This window comes from Sarcophilus harrisii, chromosome 2, assembly GCF_902635505.1.
Source record: "Sarcophilus harrisii chromosome 2, mSarHar1.11, whole genome shotgun sequence".
NCBI lineage: Eukaryota > Metazoa > Chordata > Mammalia > Dasyuromorphia > Dasyuridae > Sarcophilus > Sarcophilus harrisii.
The window spans coordinates 474,519,688-474,533,333 of NC_045427.1; the positions used below are offsets into that span (position 1 = coordinate 474,519,688).

The window sequence follows — 13,646 nt, forward strand, 5'->3', positions numbered from 1 at the left end:
ATTATGACAGGATGCCCTTGGAGGTCTCCAATCCTACCACCGTAGGATACATCCCTCCCATTTCATATTTACTACTACTGTCTCAGTCTATGCACCTGAGAATCTGTCATGTTGTGGACTGTGGAAAGAGTGCTGGACTTGGAAACTTGGAAACTGGACTCCTCTTTGCCTCTGTGATCCTCAGTTTTCTCATCTATGGAATGAGGGTGTTAGACTTGATGGTTCTCATTCCCCTCTAATTCTGAGTCTATGATCCAGTGGTCTTATGATTTCTCACCTCCCCATGACTTCATTCTTCCAGTACATATAGATCCTTTTCATCTGCTCTAGCAGCCGTTAAAGGAGAGAGGCACCAGATGACTCATCCACTGCTTTCTCTTTATACTTTGGTGCTTGTTCCTTCTCATTCTCTATTTTTAATTAAAGTCATATAACTTATGACTTTGGAGGAAGGACTAGGGGATAACCCAGCAGGTACTAAGACCCCTTATCTGTGCTCATCTCCTGTGTGACAAAACTGGCTTGTAATTTCTCCTCTCTCGGTTTGGTTCTCTTTTCACAAAACCATAGACATTATGAGAGTTTCCCCTTCACTCCAACACTCAAGGTCAACATATGGGTGCACAAAGTCTTTTGGGGGACTAGGAGGGAAGAAACAATATACTTGTGACTTCACTGTTTTAGGGAATTCCCAGTGAGGAAAATTTCCCTAGGAATGCAGATCAGCAGCTGTTCATGTTTGGCTCATGGTATGGTTAAATGATTGTTCAGGATCACACAACTAGCATATGTCAGAAGCAAGATTTGAACTCAGACCTTACTGACGCTGAAGCCATATCCTTCTTTATTATACCACAGGGTCTTTAAGAGACTTGTATTCTTTTTTTACTTAGTATTTTATTTTTTCCAGTTACATATAAAAACAATTTTGACATTCATTTAAAAAACTTGAGTTCCAAATTCTTTCCCTTCTTCCTTACCTTCCTTGTGAAAGCAAGAAATTTGATAAAGGTTATGCATGTATAGTCATGCAAAACATATTTCCATATTAGTCATGTTGTGAAAGAAAACAGACAAAAAAAAATCTTCAAGAAAAATAAAGGGAGAAAAGAGAAAGAAAAAAAGAAAGAAAGAAAAAGGCTGCTTCAATCTGTATTCAGACACAATTAGTTCTTTCTTTAGGGATGGAGAGCATTTTTCATCATAAATGCTTCTGAGTTGTTTTGAATCATTATATTTCTGAGAATACATGTCATTTACAGTCGATCATCTTACAATATTCCTATTATTTTATACACAGTACATTTCACTTTGCATCAGCTCCTATAAGTCTTTTCAGGTTTTTCTGAGAGCATCCTGCTCATCATTTCTTATATCACAATAGTATTCCATCACAATCACATGCTACAGTTTGTTCAGCCATTTCCCAATCTATGGGCATTTCCTTAATTTCCAATTCCTTGCCCCCAGAAAAGAACTGCTATAAATATTTTTGTACATATAGGTCCTTTTCCTTTGTGTTTTTAATATTTTTTTTGGATACAGACATAGCATCTCTAGGTCAATAGCCCTTTATAGATCTTTGAACATAATATAATTCCAAATTGCTCTATAGAATGATTGAAAAAGTTCACAATTCCACCAACAATGCATTAATGTCTCATTTTTTCCTACATCTCCTCCACCATTTGTCATTTTCCTTTTCTGTCCTATTAGTCAATCTAATAGGTATGAGGCAGTACCTCAATTGTTTTAAGTTGCATTTCCCAAATTAATAGTGATTTAGAGTATTTTTTCACTTGCCTATGGATAGCTTTAATTACTTCATCTAAAAATTATTCACATCTTTTGGTCATTTACCAATTGAGAAAAACTTATTTTTATAAATTTGACTCAGTTCTCTATATATTTGAGAAATGAGACCTTTATCAGAAAAATTTGCTTCAAAATTTTTTCATAGTTATCATTGCTAATTGTGTTTCCCTCCATCCTATTCCTCCCCCTCTTGCTGCCATTTATTCTCTTCTTTCTCCTTTCACCCTCTCCTTCCTTAAAAGTGTTTGGCTTCGGACTACCACCTTCCCCAAACTTCCCTCTTTTCTATTACATACACCTCTTTCTCTAATCCTCTTCCCCTCCTATTTTCCTGAAGGATAAAAGAGATTTCTATGTACAGTCTTACATTCTTTAAAGAGCCTTTACATCTAATGATTCATTTAATTTTCACAACAGGTCAGACTTGAAGACACGTAGTATTAGCCCAAAGAAGGACAACAATTTTCAGAGATGCCCAGTAAGTTATCGCGCTGGACTAAAATCCAAATCTCCATTGTTCTTTTCATGAAAATATGGCAGATTCCAGAATTTCTTCCCCACCACTTAGCCCAAAAGTCAACAAACTTTCCAAGAAAGGAAGTGATGCTCACAAAAAAGTTTAGGGGCTTTGCCTTGTACCTAGTACTAAATCAGAGTAATGTCTTTCATTTCTCTCTTCTCTCCCTTCTTTCTAAACTCCTTTGATATCTGCTGAGAAGTTGTTCCTCAAAAGCCCAGCTTTTATTTAATATATTAAGATGAACAAGCTTAGTTGAGTAATAATTAAAGATAAATAATAGTTGATATTCAAACAGTCTTTCAAAGTCTGCAAATTGTTTTTTACATGTAGTAGGAGTAGGTAGAGAGAAGGGCTGTCCAACCTCTCTCATTCATTTCCATCCTACTATTGACTCATTATAAATATTTTCTGCTTTGAGAAGCCATGACAAAAGAATCTATAATTCTCTAAGTTTTTTTTTTTTTTTTGTTTGTTTTTTTGGTTTTTTTTTAGCTCTAAGCCCTTAGCCAAAGACATCACCTGCCAGAATATCTCAGTTTTAGTTCCCTCTCTTCTCCTGGCATGCTTTTTTTTCAGTTGTGTCCTCCCAACTTCATTCCCTAGAAGTCCAAATTAGCAAATATTTATGATTAACCTTATTGGCAAAGACAAAATATGTATTTAAAAGTAAGAAAAGCAAATAGACTTTATCCTGACCAGAGGTTCCCAAATGAAGCCTCTTACATCACATGTAAGAATCCAAATGTGAGAAATCCAAAGTGAGAAAAAAAATACAGAATAATTGTCTGTGGATCTGTAGTCTTGGAAATTTTAACAAAATATCTTGTCAACACATGATTTTGTCACATTCTATTCTCCCACTGAGACTCCCATTTCCCCAATCCTTTGTGAACTATATCCCTCTTTGCTGCTGGATCTAGCTGCAGAGCTGGTGACCTGAGTATCCTGCAAATCAATTTGTTAAACTTCATGATTAGCAAAAATAATTTAGAGTGGTAGAAAGAGCTATATGATTCATTTAACACCTCTTTATCTGTTTATTTCCTGTGTGCATCCTGGACTTTCAGAATGAAACGGGGTATGATAGTAGTGAGCAACTACCCCTGTACAGCAGAGAGTATTATTATTAATAAGAATAATAACTAACATTTATATAACTCCTACTATGTGCCAGGCATTATGTTAAGCATTTTACAATTACTATCTCATTTGGTCCTCACCTCAACCCTGGAAAGTAAGTGCTATTTTACAGATGAGGAAACAAGGCAAACAGAAGTTAAATAACTTGTCCAGGATCACACAATTAGTAAGTATCTGAATTCAGATCTTTCTCACTCCAGTCTGGACTGTATCCACAGTGCCACTAAGAACAAGCTGAATGGGGAACTTCGCTTAAGTCAGCTGAGGACCCAGGGATATAGCCTTTAAATGGAAAATGTGCCCATAGCAGAGAACCATAGGTTATCCCCAGATGACAGCATGTAGACAAATATGAAAATTCATATCCAAAACAATTAACAAATAAGAGTTGTTTGAAGATTTCCATAGCACACTTTGTAATTTGCTCAAGACAAAAAACAAAAAACTGGAAGCAACAGAGGTAATGGTTAAATGAATTGGGGTTCAAATAAGATGTATAAATATGAGGAAAGCAAAGATTGAGAAAGACCATTATGAAACAATGCAAAGAGGGAAAAGGCAGAATTAGGAGAATAGAGTTTATATTAATAGTAATTGGATGGAGAAATATGAATGATGTGTAATCTATATCATTTTGCTTGTTATCTTGGGACGGAAGGAGGAAAGAGGAGGGAGAAAAACTTGGAACTCAAAATCATATAAAAATTAATGTTAAAAGCTATCTTTACATATAAGATATGATATATCTTATAAAAATATACCTCATCTAAAAATAAAATAATATTAATTTTAAAAAAAGAAGAATAGACAAAGAAAATTCCTGATAGGGATTTTGTGGTTGGAGCTGAAAAAAATTACTTATATACAAATATTTTATGTCCTGAAATGAATTAATATAAATGTAATCAATAAGTCAACAAACATTTATTAAGTATCCAGCATAATGCTAAGTGTAAATAGGAAAAGGAGTGGAGTTCACTGGGAAAGCCCCTCTTCTTTACTTCACTTTCCCCCCAGAACCACCAGCCTGTGACTTCCACCTGACTCTGGTCGGGGAGGAGCTCATTGGGAGTATGACTGAAGAAGAAGGAAGGGGAATTGTAGTTCCCTTGCCTCTGAGGTGTCCCAATTCTGTTTTCTCTCTCTCTTTCTCTCCTTAGGACATCTACAGTGGAGTGATTCTCAGAACACCATGTCCTGGTATATCCTCAGGAACTGGAACCTAGGCTTTTATGGATACAAGAACTTCCATCTTGCTACTCTCTTGACAGGGATCTTAAAACATTGATGATGAATCTTCTCATTCTACAAATCAGGTAGGACATTTTCAAACTAGTCTCCCACCCCACCCTAACCTTATCCCCTTGTCCCTTCTTAGGCCAACCACAGAGACTTTAGAAATAAAATTGACTTTAAGAAATAAAAGTGACCTCCCTGGCCACTTCTTCCAGAATGCCCCCTCCCCCCATGAATCTTGGTTATAGTGCCCTCTACCTGCTATGAATTCCTATAGCACAGACTGTCAATTCCGTTTTCTAGAGTACTTAATGATGTACTCTCTTGTTGTTTTATGTGTATCAGTCTGATTATTTCAACTATATTGTGAACTCTTTTAAGGTAAGAGATGCTGTTTATTTTCCCTCATGTCTCACCTCATTCCCACCCTCCATCCCCCAGGACTTGGCATGGGGCACTTAGTGGATCAATAATTGATTGCTGAATCGAAAAAAGAGCACTGGGCTTGTTCTCAAAAGACCTGGGCTCAAGTCCTGGCTCTTCTCTCTTTGTAAACTTGGGGAAAGCATGCCATTATCATCATTTTCATAATCTTCATCATCATCACCACCATCAGCATTGTAGCTTATGATTATACGATAGCACTTTCAGATTTGTTTTTTGGTCATTTCAATTGTGTCTGACTCTTCATGACTCCATTTGGGGTATTCTTGGTGCCCTTTAGCACACGGCCTCTCAAATGTGCTAAATAAGAAGAGTTATAACCTGGCCAGAGATTTTCTCCATCGTCAGGTGATATTGTCACCTCCATCAGCTAACCTGTCCCTCTTTAGTCCTCTTAGTGGTGGACCCAGATGGACTCCCTAAGCTGGCAGAATGATGAGGAAAGCCTTCAACAGCATCTGGTTGGATTTCTCAGTAAGGATCTTGAATGGCTGATCTTAAAGGTCAAGTTCTTCCTGCCTGACCTAGACCTGACTCCTGTGGATGACCTCCCAGATCCCACCCAGAAAGTCTCCCTGCTCCTTGACAAACTGAGAGCCCACAGCCTCTCCACATGGCGGACCTTCATCCATTGTGTCTGCATGGAACACACCATGCCCCTACACCTGGAGACCATGCTCCTGAGTGTCTGGGGTATGCATAGTGGTAAGTACTCTCTATTGGCAGAGATAGGAGGAAAGGACCTTAGAAAAGAGCAGAAAATGACAGACCTGGAAGAGATCTTAGATCAGAAAGTGGAGGGGCAAAGATCTTAGAATGTGACCTAGGATGGAAGAGCCAAATGGGACCTTAGAACAGAGAACATAAAATATCAGAGGTAGGTTGCTGTATACTACAGAACATAGGATGTTGGGCCTGGAAGTGCTCTTCAATGAGATATGATGGCAAAGGTCTTAAAACATTGTTAAGGATCATGCTTAAGTGAAAAACCCAAAAACCCTGTAAAGGGTTAATTTAAAGGGAAGTATACTATTAAGGGGCAGGTCGGTTCTCAGAAAGTCCCCACAGCTGTGAATCATAACACGCTTGAAGGAATTGCAAATCAGCTTTTACTAGCAGATGTTGCTTGTGAATTGGGAATGAAGTAAATCTGAGGCAAGAGGGAAGAGGAGAAAGGTCAGACAACACAACTGCCTCTCAGTCTCCTTGTATCGTTAGACTTTCTTATGAAGGGATCTATTCTGCTGGTCAGGATTAGATCCCCAGCAGCCACTAGCAGGTGGCTCCTGAAACAAAACATAACATAGGACTGAGCAGAGCTAGGAGGCATCTTAGAACATAGAACATAAAACACCAGAGCAGATATACCTCATAGAACATAGGTTAGCAAAGTTGGAAGGGATCTTAATGTTCATTTAATCTGTTTTTTCTACCCTATCTCCCATTTTACAGTTGGAAAAACTGAAAGATGAAGGTACCCAAATTCCCATGGTGAATCAGGGACAGGAACAAGGAGCCCAGGCTTCCTAATTAGCAGTTTGGTTTTCTTATAACCCTTTCCTGGTTTCATCAAGTGCCAAATTTCGTTTTTAATCCAATAAACCAGAAAATTAACAGATACCTATCTCTAAACCTCCATCCCATCTCTCTAAGGGGCCTTTTGCATTTTGGAAGGGGAGAAGAGACATATATGTCTGTCTCCTAGAGTTTTATCTGACACTGCAGCCTATTTTTAGGAGCTCTAATAGAATGCCATGAGCTGGAGGACAAGAAACTGTCCAAAGCTAAGCTAAAGCCAAAGAGCCTTTCTCCTGTCCTGTACTGCCAGATTTGACATCACTTAGCCATGACAATCCTGCTCTTGGAAATTTGTCTTGGTAGTGAGTGGCTGAGGCTTGGTCTCACATTTTAAAAGGTGAGCTATTCTTATAGTTTGTAGTCCAGTAACAGAAATTATTTGTAGTCCAGTAACAGAAGAATTGTGATTGTGTTGCTCAGGTTACCTACCTATTTGTATTATGAGTATGGAAGAAAGGACTCTCTTGTGTTAACAGTGAGAATTCAGTTCCCTCAAATCACCTGAATATTTTTCATAGCTAATTACTTTTTTAAAAATAGCTTTTTATTTTTCAAAATATGTGCATCAAGATGGTTTTCAGCTTTCACCCTTGCAAAATTTTGTGTTCCAAACTTTTATCCCTCCCCTAAATAGCAAGTAATCCAATATAGATTAAACATGCACAATTCTTCTAACATATTTTCACATTTATCATGCTGCATAAGAAAAATCTGATCAAAAGGGAAAAAAATAAGAAAAAACCAAGCAAGCAGACAACAAGATAAAGATGAAAATACCATGTTGTGATCCACCTTCAGGTCCCACAGTCCTCTTTCTGGGTGCAGGTAGCTCTTTCCATCACAAGACCATTGGAACTGACCTGAATCACTTCATTGTTGAAAAGAGCTATGTCCATCAGAATTGATCTTCACATAATCTTGTTGTTGCTATATACAATGTTCTCTTGGTTCTACTCATTTCACTTGGCATTCATGTAAGTCTCTCCAGATCTCTTTGAAATCATCCTGCTGATCATTTCTCATAAAACAATAATGTTCCATAATGTCTCCAACTGATGGGCATCCATTCAGTTTCTAGTTCCTTGCTACTACAAAAAGAACTGCTACAAACATTTTTGTACATATGGATCCTTTTATCTTTTTTATGATCTCTTTGGGATACAAGCCCAGTTGAGACACTCAGAGCTAATTACCCTTAAGGAAAAGTACATTTAAGGTAGAGTTACTGACTTTACTCATGGCTATCTCATTCATGGCTACTTTATGGCTACATGTTGAGAAGAGAAAGTAGCTATAGGCCCTTTCCATTAAGCAGGTTCAAGCTTCTAATTTGGAGCCTACCCAAAGGGGATAGGGCTTCCCTGGAGATTGCCTTTATTCCAGACTTTTCTTTGTCTATCATCTCTCATTTCAGAGCTTCAAAGATTTAGAGCTATAAGGGATTTCAGAGAACATTTCATCTATCATTTTTTTCTTTTTGTAAATTAAAGCTTTTAATTTTCAATATATATACATGAATAATTTATGACATTTACCCTTACAAAAATTTGTGTTCTAATTTTTTCCTTCCCTCCCCTAGATGGCAAGTGAGCCAATATATGTTAACATGTACAATTGTTCTATACATATTTCCACAATTGTCATGCTGAATAAGAAAAATCAGATCAAAAAGGAAAAATGAGAAAGAAAACAAAATGGAAGCAAACAATAACAAAAAGTGAAAATGCTATGTTGTGGTCCACATTCAGTTCCCACACTCCTCTCTCTGGATGACTTTCTTCATCACAAAACCATTAGAACTAGTCTGAATCACCTCGCTGTTGAGGAGAGCCATGTCCATCAGAACTGATCATCATATAATCTTGCTGTTGCTATGTATAATGATCTCTTGCTAACGCTATCTTTTTACCAAAGAGGAAATTTGGGCCAGAAAATTTAAGTGACTTTCCTTAAGGTCATATACTTAAGTAATTATACCCTACAGAGTTAAGACCAAACTCAAGTCCATTATTTTTTGTTACTGTAGCATCCTGTCATTCCAATTTATCCTCTTTTTTCCCCTTCTGGGATGGAGTCCACTCAGACACCTTTTTCTAAGACTTAGTAAGTCCTTTACTACCAGATATGGAGAACCCATGATTTCGCCAATGTACATTCTCCCTCTTACATAGTCACTAACCTAGATCACAGCCCCTCTGGGACCTAGAAGAGGGGTTCACAAATTGCTGCAGCCAATCCTCTGATGGAGACATTCCCCAATCTTAGCCAGGCTCTGACTAGATGTTTCTAGTTGATCAGACCCTACTAGAACTTTTGCTGAGCTGGCACTGCCTTTGAAAACTCACAGGTATCATCATACCAAAGCAAGGCAGCAGAAGAGACCTTAGGAGGGGGACATATCTGTATTGGAGATAGAATACACCCTGTGCCTCAGTTTACCATTGTGCCCATGAGACATTTGCCTAATTTCTCTACTCTTTCAGAGATTCCAAGCCAGAACATTTTCTGTAAAGATGCCCTTCCTAAGTCCCAGCTCCTTCATTCAGGTGAGTCTAAGGTGACAGGATGGGTGGGCTCAGAGGGAACCAGAGGTTTCTTCATACACTAAAGCACCAAGATCTCGCACAGTAGAAACACTGCTAAATTTAGAATCAGATGACCTGATTCAGGACTCTAATGCTTTTTATCTGTGTGAGTTTAGACAAGTTATTTAATCTCGAAGCCATCATAATAACCCTAAGAGGCTCAGTTTCTTCATCTGTAAAATGAGGAGATTGGAAAGATAGTCTTTAAGATTTCTTTAAGATTCCTTCTAGCGCTAGTTCTATGATTCCGTATGACTCATTTCTGCCTGAAAGACTTTGAAGAAATTATTTCTGAGTCTTGATTTCTTCATTTGTAAAATGAAGGTTTGGATTCCATGATCCTTAATGGAACAGCTACAAATCCCATGCGCCTCAGACTTATGACACTTGAGAAGTCATGAAAAACTTTCTAAAGGGCCATTCCCTGGCAGGAGTTAATGGAGAGCCATTCAAGAGTTTCCCAGAACCATCCCTTTGTCTTTCTTTCAGTTTTGAATTGTGCCTGAGGAGACATTCCCCCTGTCTCCTATGCCTTTTTGCTTTCCTTTTTCCTTCCAGACTCCCTCAGAACTGGAGGGGAATTCCCAATGAATTGGCTCTAACATAGGTGCTCCTGCATCTTACTCATCAGGAATGAGAATTTTCTTCCCAGACTAACAAATTGTAAGAAAAACAGAGAGGAAGAGAATATTGTTTCAAAATATAGACCTGCTTGCTGTCTTATGAACCCTAGATGCACAGGCCAGTCTTCTGGAGTGGATCTAGAGGTTTCTGGGAAATCTGAGAGACCCCAGCATTTTCTCAGGGCACAGCAGGGGAGGTTTTGCTTGACTTCAGACTCTCTCCTTTAGTTCACAAGTCCTCTAAAATTCCCCTGTCTGGTTTCACTTAGAGAAATTGGTTTTCATTTTTCTGTCACTAAACCTCAGGGCCTTGTGCCTATATTCTAGATCAGGGGAAGTTGTCCTTCTAAGAAACTTGAACACAAGTATATAAGCTGAACTGCCAGCTTTCTCAAAAAATGATTGGTTGATCCATTGATTAAAGGTTAGTCATCTGAATAATTTTTTCATTGAGCAGCTAACTTCCAAAAATGATTTATTAGCCAACTAATGGGCTCGTTGATCATTAGTTAACAACTGAATTACAAATGACCAACTGAGAATGAATGGACAGAGTCCTGATGAAATCTGAGGGAAAAGTTATGAGACTTGATTTGTTGAATTAATTAATTAATTTAAATTCAAGTAATTATTAAATAGTTATAAATAGTGGGCTAAACTACAATGGAGAGTCAATATGGGTTCATCAAGAAGTCAGATTAACCTTATTTTCTTCTGGACCAGGCTTACTGGTCCCTCCCAAGTTCATATAATTAATAGATTAGGAGAAATGCTATAGAAATAAGAACTATTAACATGTTAGTCCTAGTCTTTTTTTAAAAATTAAACCATCAACTTAATAATTAACAAAAAACAATCAAATAATATATAAACAAGGGGCAAAATCTTGGCCAAACCCTCTTATCTATAACAAGAAGGAACCAAGAGAATTAGTAAATCACTAACAAGCAAATGTTTATGTTGTTTCTCTTTCTATTCCTGTAAGAAATTCTTACAAGAAAATACTGCTGGCCCTGTTTTCCTTCTTCCTTCTCTTCTTTTCCAACAATTAAAAAATATAATTGTTGCTCATGTTTATACAGTTATATTCTGTTGATTTAACTCTGTATCACTTTGTATGGTCATTTTTTGTATATTTATGTTTATTCTTTTAAAAGATATAATATTCCATTACATGAATATACTATAACTTAGCCATTCTCTAATTGTTGTACATAAAAGTCACTTCTCATTATTTTGCTATTAAAACTAGAGCATCAATGAATATTTTTTAATTGATAAGTCCTTTTTTTCCCTTTTAATGAAGTTTTGGAGATAGAATTCTGATAATAGAATAGAAAAAGTATGCCATTTTGTGATCCTTCAATTGTCATAGTGCTCCTCAAAATATGTGCACCACTCTACAGTTCCATTGATGATATATTTAAGCTTTGTCTACCCTGTTAACATACTGATTTTGAGTTCTAATTTTTTCTCCTCTCTCTGTTCCCTCCTCCCTCCCCAAGACAACAAACAATTTGATATAGGTTATACATATACACAATCATGTTCAACATATTTCCATATTAGTCCTGTTGTGAAAGAAGAATCAGAACAAAAAGGAAAAACCATGAGAAAAAAATACACACAAAATAATAAAAAGAATGTTTCAATCTGCATTCATTCTCCGTAGTTCTTTTTCTGGATGTGGATAGCATTTTCTACCACAAATCTATTCGAATTATCTTGGATCACTGTATTACTGAGAAGAAGTAAGTCTATCATAATTGATTATCACATAATGTTGTTGTTACTATGTACAAGAATGAATGGTTAGCCAAAAATGCCAATGAGTATTTAGAGGAAATGCCTGAAAAATTATTTTCATATGGTATGTATCAGAGTCATTAAAATATAAATAATTGCTAAGCCAGTTTAGCAGGCTGAGTTGGTATTTTAAATATTTTTTATATATTTATTTATCAGTATCTCTTGTTTTCATGTTGTTTTCATTTCCTCCTATATTTTCCCCTCTCTCCCCTTTCAGAGAATCATTCATTCTGACAAAGAATTTAAAAAAAAAAAAGGAATAAGAAAAAATTCAGCAAAACCAAAAACACATTGAAAAAAATATTTTGTGAAATATTTTTTGAAAAAATAATTTTATACATTGTTATAATCAAAGTATATATTGTTTTCCTGGTTCCTGAGCAAGTCGCTTACCTCTGTTTGCCTCAGTTTCCTCATCTGTAAAATGAGCTGGAGAAGGAAGCAGCAAATCACTACAGTGTCTTTGGCAAGAAGATCCCAAATGGACTCACAAAGAATAGGACATAACCGCAGAACAACTGAACTGAACTAAATAGAAGAGGAATTAGACTTGTTCTGCTTACCCCCAGAAAACAGAAATAGGTAGTTTCTTAAGGGATTATTAAAGGAAAATAGGATGTTTAGATCATATGCTTGGCTTCTCCACTCTGTTCCTCAGTGCCGCCCTGTCAGAGACAGAGCTGCCTAGAAGGCAGATGACTAAAATCATACTTACATTGAATGACCAGCAGGATTTAGACTCATGACCAAAAAGAGAGCTTGACGGCTTGAATAATGGGAAGGAAGGAAACATAGATTTATTAAGCACCTATACTTGTTAGTCTTAACTGTGTTTGAGTATTCTGTTACATTCATATACCACAGTTTAATTTAGTTTGCATGTAGGTTTTGGTGATTACTTTTATATTACTTTATGTTTTACTGCTTATATTTTATTTTTATATTTATATTACTTTATATTTTACTTCTATGAAAAGTTTGAATAAATAGATTTTACAAAGATGTCATTTGTCTCACAACAATCCTGGGAGATGGCTGCTATTATCAATCCTATTTTATAATTGAGGAAACTGAGACAAATAGGATTAAGTGACTTGCCCAAAGTCATACAGCTAGTCTGAGTTCAAATTTGAATTCAGGTCTTCCTGATTCCTGGCCTACTTCTATTGAACCACTTTGCTGTTTCTATAAGGCAGATTTAGGCTTGGTGTAAGGGAAAACTTCATATTTGGAATGTTCAAAAGTAAAATGATCTGCCTCAGACTGGAGTGTAGTAGCAGAATGACCACTTGTTAAAATATTGTCCTTCACTTAAAGCATTGACAAGTGACCTCCATTGTCCCTTCCTGATCTGAACTTTATTGTCACTCTATGAGAGACTTGGAAAGGGAGAATAATAGGATTGTAACTTTTCCTGACTGAAGGAATTGAGGAAACAATATAATGGTCCCCAAATTCCTGCCTACAGGCTCTGCCCTTTGTGAATCAAGCAGGGTTGAGGTCATCAGAAATAACTTCTGTAGTCTGTAGGGTCTGCCAGCTTGTCAGACATGGAAGACCCTCATTCATATTGTCCCACTATTGTCTCCTCTTATTGCCATACTAAGACATGGATCTCTGCCTACTACAGACACACTGAATTACCTCCCACCTTCTAGACCAGATCCCACTTCCTGCAGACAAATGCAAAATCAAGAAGAGAATTGGAGGGTTCTGCTGTCTTCCAGCCCCTTCTCTGGTTTCTTCTAGCATTCTGGATCGTCCTTCTGTATTTGGAAGCTGTCTTCCCGTGCCTCTCCCCACTCCCTGCCCCTCTTCCTTCACCCCCAAGAGATAGGGACAATTCAGCGGATGCCCATGAGATTCTTCATCGCTCCAGGTTCATAGCTTACATCT

The 13,646-nt window shown here is 37.1% G+C and overlaps 1 protein-coding gene across 2 annotated transcripts in view; it reads left to right on the top strand.

Annotated features, from left to right (window-relative positions):
* Positions 1 to 13,646, top strand: part of NLRC5 (NLR family CARD domain containing 5) — a 99,699-nt gene that overhangs the window by 25,472 nt on the left and 60,581 nt on the right. Inside the window, exons 2-5 of one of the 2 annotated variants that reach the window (XM_023494215.2) lie at positions 2,233 to 2,293; positions 4,636 to 4,791; positions 5,545 to 5,860; positions 9,217 to 9,279. In XM_023494215.2, the coding sequence (XP_023349983.1) occupies positions 5,566 to 5,860; positions 9,217 to 9,279 (358 nt within the window). In that variant the 5' untranslated portion in view covers positions 2,233 to 2,293; positions 4,636 to 4,791; positions 5,545 to 5,565. The remainder of the gene's footprint in view (positions 1 to 2,232; positions 2,294 to 4,635; positions 4,792 to 5,544; positions 5,861 to 9,216; positions 9,280 to 13,646) is intronic. The other variant, XM_012553827.3, reaches the window with a different exon arrangement.